Genomic DNA, 5,778 nt, shown 5'->3' with positions numbered 1-5,778 from the left:
CATCAAGAAGTTCCTCCTAATAAATTCCAATATCGCCTTTGAATCTATTTAACATTCAGTCTTCATTTTTTATCCTTGGGAGAACAGCTACCCTCACTCTTGGCTAGGAAGGTTTCCTTTTAGGCAAATCAAAGGCTTTAAGTAGGATCATCATTTTCAACCTATGTCTTTCTTCATGAAGACAAATATTTCTAGACTCCCAATTCTGTTTTCATAGGTCCTCGGTATAATTGTTTTTAACAATTTAGGTAGCTGTCCGCTTCGCCTTCTAAGTTTCTTATCTCCTCTGAAGGTGAGTCTTATAATCACTTATAATAATAATTACAGCCACACTAAAAAGCCATTTTCCCTTTATTATGTTCAAATGTGTATCCGATACATAACAAATTTTAAAAAGTGTAATGAAATGCTATACCTTGCAATAGATGTCAAGTAAGTCAGCACTTTTGCTATCACTTCTTCTGGTATACATCTGAAATTACAATNAATTAACAATTCATGTGACAACAATACAAGAAAGACGATCCGAAAGGGGGGGCTAGAAGACAGTTTGAGGCCAATATAACTTTCCTAAGGATGACGGTCTCCACGTAAATCAAAATGGCGCCATGCTCCTAAGTTTAAGAAGTAGCCAAGTAGCTTCTAAATGAAAACAGAATGTACGAAAGAAGAGAGAGAGAGCAAGAGAGAAAGCAAAAGGAGTAATTACAGTCAGGAAAAATTTTCATGGAACGCATATAATAAATATAATTGAAAACACAGTTGAGCCCCCACGTTGGATAACCAAGGGTATTATTGGGGAATAATTGTTTCTATACGCATGCTAAGGGCCTAAATCCCAACTGGGTGACTGACGGCTTGACAGGAAATGGAAACCTTGATATAATCAACCACTTCCAGCTACGGTGAACCTGAAAGAATATAGGATATAAACTACAGGAAATAAGTGACGTTCAGACGAATTGGTGGAAGAAACAACATAAGCAGTAATGGTGACAATGGTACAGAACTCTGACTAAAGAATGCAAAGAAACAGCAAACACCATAAATTCTTCGTGAGTTAAAATTCAGTATGCACACACCCTATAACAGAGCCCTCCACACGGCCTGGAGGGGATGGAAGATTAAGAATGAAAGCCATCTAAGTGCAGGGATGAGCCTTACACATGTTTAAGGTCCTACCCTACAGGCGGCCTAACGACTGGGCACAGAGTAGGTGCTCAATAAATACTTAGTGCGAAATGCAAGTTAAAGGATTATTTTAGGAGGAAAGTTATAGGGTGGCCTTCGAATTTAGCTTGCTAATGGAAATTTTTTGAGAAGTTTAGTTGTAATTCATATTTGGCTGGATTCAAGTGAATAAAGATAGAAGGATATAAAAAAAATGCAAGGTGCACTAAAAATACCACAATGGTAAGGTGCCTGGCTGGCTCGGTCAGAACAGCATGCGATTCTTGATCTTGGGGTTGTGAGTTCAAGCCTCACGTTGGGTGTAGAGATTATTTAAAAAATAAATAAACTTAAAAAAAATATGACAATGACAAAGGAGAGAGAATGGAATGATAAAAATACTTAATGCAAAAGAAAGCAGAAATGGAGGGAAAAACAGAAAGAATCAATGGGGCAAGTAGAAAACAAATAGTAAAATGGTAGATTTAAACCCAGCCATATGGATAATCACATTAAATGTAAATAATTCTGACATCCCCATTAAAAGTTAGAGATGGTCAAACTGGATTAAAAAAATCAAGACCCAACTATATACTATCTACAAGAAACATATTTTATTTTTCATGTAATTTCTTTTTTTTTTAGAGTTTATTTANCAGGAGTCGGATGCTTAACCTACTGAACAACCCAGGCGCCCCTCAAATGATTTTCTTAATATCTAGTTATAGTCCTGACTCTGAAATCTATTTTGTCTAAAATTAGATGACTTCATTGGGTGCCTCACATTCAGTGTGGAGCCCATTTGGGATTTTCTCTCTCTCTCTGCTCTTCCCCCGCTCACTCACATACACTCTCTCTTTCAAAATAAATAAACAGACTTTAAAAAGAAAAGAAAATCTTTTGGTAACCAACCAGTGGGAAATTCTTCAAAAGAATATAATAATCCTAAATGCTTATATACCTGATAACGAAGCTTCAAAACCCATGAAACCAAAACTAATAGAGCTACAAGGAAAAACGGACAAATCCACAACTTTAGTCAAAAAATTTCACCACTCCTCTCTCAATAATTGACAGAACGAGTAGACAGGCAATTTGCAAGGACACAGTATACCTGAGCAACAATCTTTTCTTTAAATGTTTATTGATTTTTGATAGAGAGCTTGAGCAGGGAAGGGGCAGAGAGAGAAGGAGAGAAAGGATATGAAGCGGGCCTTTGTGGACTGAAGAGAAATTGTTCTCTGGAAAAAAATAAAATGAAGACTGTACTTTTTTTATTGCTTATTTTGAGAGAGGGAGAGAGGGAGAGAGAGCGAGAGCAGGAGAGGGGTAGAGAGAGGGAGAGAATCCCAAGCAGGCTCTGCTGTCAGCACAGAGCCGTCAGCACAGAGCCGGACGTGGGGCTCGACCTCATAAACTGTGAGATCATGACCTGAGTGGAAACCAAGAGTCACATGCTTAACCAACTGAGCCAGCCAGGCACCCCAAATGGAGATTCTATTTTTTTTTTAATGTTTTATTTATTTCTGACAGAGAGAGAGAGACAGCGTGAGCAGGGGAGGGTCAGAGAGAGAGGGAGACACAGAATATGAAGCAGGCTCCAGGCTCTGAGCTGTCAGCACACGGCCCAACATGGGGCTCAAACCCATGAACCGCGAGATCATGACCTGAGCCAAAGTCAGACGGTTAACCAACTGAGCCACCCAGGCGCCCCACCGAGATTCTATTTTTGAAAAAATGGTTAAGATGGTCAATTTTACATTATGAGTATTTTATCACAATTTTTAAAAATTATGTACAAATGCACATGCCAATATGCAACATACCAATGCATATATGAAAAGTAAAACTTTATCATAAATGACACTCTTAAAAAATTAACTTAGTACATGCTACTTAATTAGGGTCACTTGACGGTGTCTGCAAGAAACATTTAAATAATCAGAGGGGCGCCTGGGTGGCTCAGTCAGTTAAGCATCCGACTTTGGCTCAGGTCACAAGCTCACGTTTCATTTCGTGAGTTTGAGCCCTGCATCAGGTTCTGGGCTGACAGCTCGGAGCCTGGAGACTGCTTCAGATTCTGAGTCTCCCTCTCTCTGCTCCTCTCCCACTCGCACTTGGTTTCTCTCTCTCAAAAATAAATAAACATTTGAAAACATGTTAAATAATCAGAGCTATAGCAGAAGAGAACATCCCGAGGAAGTCACCTCAGTTACCACCCTCTCTCTCAGAATCCTGCTTGCAGCCATCACAGATCGAAACACAGTTAAAGCCCCTACCCTCTAAATGTCTATTTGTTTAACAGCTATGTGCATAATGCACGAATGTTTATGAAAATAGTGCTTCTCAGTATGCAACTCTTGATCTCAGGGTCCTCATTTGGAGCCCCACGTTATGTGCAGAGATTACTTAAATACATAAAAACTTAGACATTTAAAAGAGTGCTTCTCAAGCTCCGTGTGTGCATGTGTGCGCGTGCACGCACGCCTGTGTGTACGGCTACTTATGTAATAAGGACCCCACTCATTTCGCTAAGAAATTCATTAATTTGGGGCGCCTGGGTGGCTCACTCGGTGGAGCACCCAACTCTTGCTTTTGGCTCAGGTCATGATCTACCAGTTTGTGGGTTCGGGCCCCACACTGGACTCTGCACTGACAATGAGGAGCCTGCCTGGGATTCTCTCTTCTCATCCCCCTCCACCCCTCCTCCGCTCACTCTCTCTCAAGATAAATAAATAATTGTAAAAAAATAGCATTACTTAGGGAGCAAGGAAATACATAATTTAAAAAAAGAAATCCAAACCCTGATCTAGTCTAAATATACGAAAAGTCTGCTTACCAGACAAGAAGGCGATATCTTGCATCAAGAAATGACTGATGTCCTTCACGCGGAGCAGCAGCTCGGTTTCTATGACAAACGAGAAAGTGGGAGAGATGACACGCGTGTTAGAGCTCAGCCGGAAGCGTCCGCACGATTTCTCATTATGCTGAAAAGGACCCTGGGGGCCCCCGCAGACACACTGATCTTCCCTCTCTACTCCTCTCGGCTCCAGGGCAAGGAAAACGCACTCTTGAAAATATCGTCGGGGAAGTGGGACCAGTGTCCCGGTTCGCAGCATCAAGACCTACGACATAAACTACTCTCACTCCCCAGAATGCCAGGGGCCAAGGTCCCAACCCCAGGGCGTCCCAATTCATTTAAAGGGTAGACTGTCACTTCAAGATACTGCAGCAGACTGTCTTTTTCTGATAATGACTTTCATTCTGCAAAGTTTATTAGCGATCACAGAGCCCTTCTTGGGTCTTTTAGCTTATGGGATCCTTAAAATAAGCCCGAGGAAGGCATTCTTATGCTGTCTCATGAGTCAGGACAAGAGTGGAATGGTTAAGGGTATGTGTTAGTTGCCCCCGATCTTCAGCGCAAACTTGTCATGTTCGGTCCTGGTGAACTCTACAGGAGCCAGAAATCAAAGTCTACTCCCTGCCTCTGGTCCACAAGCAAGGATAACTTTGTGAAGAAAACAAGTCATCAAATAAGGCTATTCTGGAATTTTGGTTTTAATGCCTGTGGTTCCATATCTCTTAGAGAAGCCATATTTTCCACAGCTCTGCGATACAAAGGGCCTTCAAAGACCGAGTAACTGATGGGGTCAGGCTCATGACACATTAGCTTCCTCAGTGCTCGTCAAATCCTAGAGACAATCTTGCTCAAGGGCATGAGAAACCGAAGTTCTCAATGGGTCCACACTAGACAGGGTAATGGGTATTGGNCATAAAAAAAAAAAGTGACATATTTATTTTCATAAAACACAAGCCATTAAAAATCTGCAATGTGTCAAGACATAAAAGTCAATTCCTAAAAATGTTTCGTAATTAAAAACAGTAGACACCTGCTATGTCCCAGGCCCTGGCCTGTGCATTTACATTTTTGAGTCTTCACATCCAGCCTGCTGAACAGTTATTTTTTTTTAATGCTGCAAGTTTCCTCAGAGAAAAAACATGTGCTTGTGGGGTGCCTGGGGGGCTCAGTCAGTTAAGTGTCTGTTTCTTGACTTCGGCTCAGGTCACGATCTCACGGTTCGTGGTTCGAGCCCCCGCATCGGGCTTTGTGCTGATAGTGCAGAGCCTGCTTGGGATTCTCTCTCTCTCCCTCTCTTCCTGTCCCTCTCCCTGCCACTCCAAATAAATAAACTTAAAAATTTTTTATTTGTTTAATATTTATTCATTTTTGAGAGAGAGAGACAGAGGGTAAGTGGGGAAGGGGCAGAGAAAGAAAGAGGGAGAGACACAGAACTCGAAGCAGGCTCTAGCTTCCACACTGTCAGCTCAAAACCCAATACGGGGCTCAAACCCATGAACTGTGAGATCATGACCCGAGCCAAAGTCGGCTACGTAATCGACTGAGCCACCCAGGTGCCCCTAGTCTATGATTGTTTAATCCGTTCATGTAATAAGAGGCATCGGGGCATAAAATAAAATCAGGTCAAGAGCCGCAAGTGGAAGGACCCAGGCCTAGCGCTGGCTGAGCCACGGAGCAGCTCTGTGACCTTGAGCAAGTCACTCTCGACCACTGGCCTCACTGGCCCCTTTTCAGAACAAATGCTTTCT

General features: G+C 42.0%; 1 protein-coding gene across 1 annotated transcript in view; it reads right to left on the bottom strand.

The window, feature by feature from the left end:
• Positions 1 to 5,778, bottom strand: part of MCF2 (MCF.2 cell line derived transforming sequence) — a 101,986-nt gene that overhangs the window by 76,835 nt on the left and 19,373 nt on the right. Inside the window, exons 6-8 of the mRNA XM_077773891.1 lie at positions 4,010 to 4,078; positions 2,132 to 2,175; positions 416 to 570 (exon numbers count right to left, since the gene is read on the bottom strand). Of these exons, the coding sequence (XP_077630017.1) occupies positions 416 to 570; positions 2,132 to 2,175; positions 4,010 to 4,078 (268 nt within the window). The remainder of the gene's footprint in view (positions 1 to 415; positions 571 to 2,131; positions 2,176 to 4,009; positions 4,079 to 5,778) is intronic.

The sequence above is a fragment of the Crocuta crocuta genome, unplaced genomic scaffold, assembly GCF_008692635.1.
Source record: "Crocuta crocuta isolate KB4526 unplaced genomic scaffold, BGI_CrCroc_1.0 scaffold241, whole genome shotgun sequence".
NCBI classification, from domain to species: domain Eukaryota; kingdom Metazoa; phylum Chordata; class Mammalia; order Carnivora; family Hyaenidae; genus Crocuta; species Crocuta crocuta.
The sequence above is the reverse complement of the archived record's forward strand: the minus strand, read 5'-3'. Positions and strand labels throughout refer to the sequence as shown.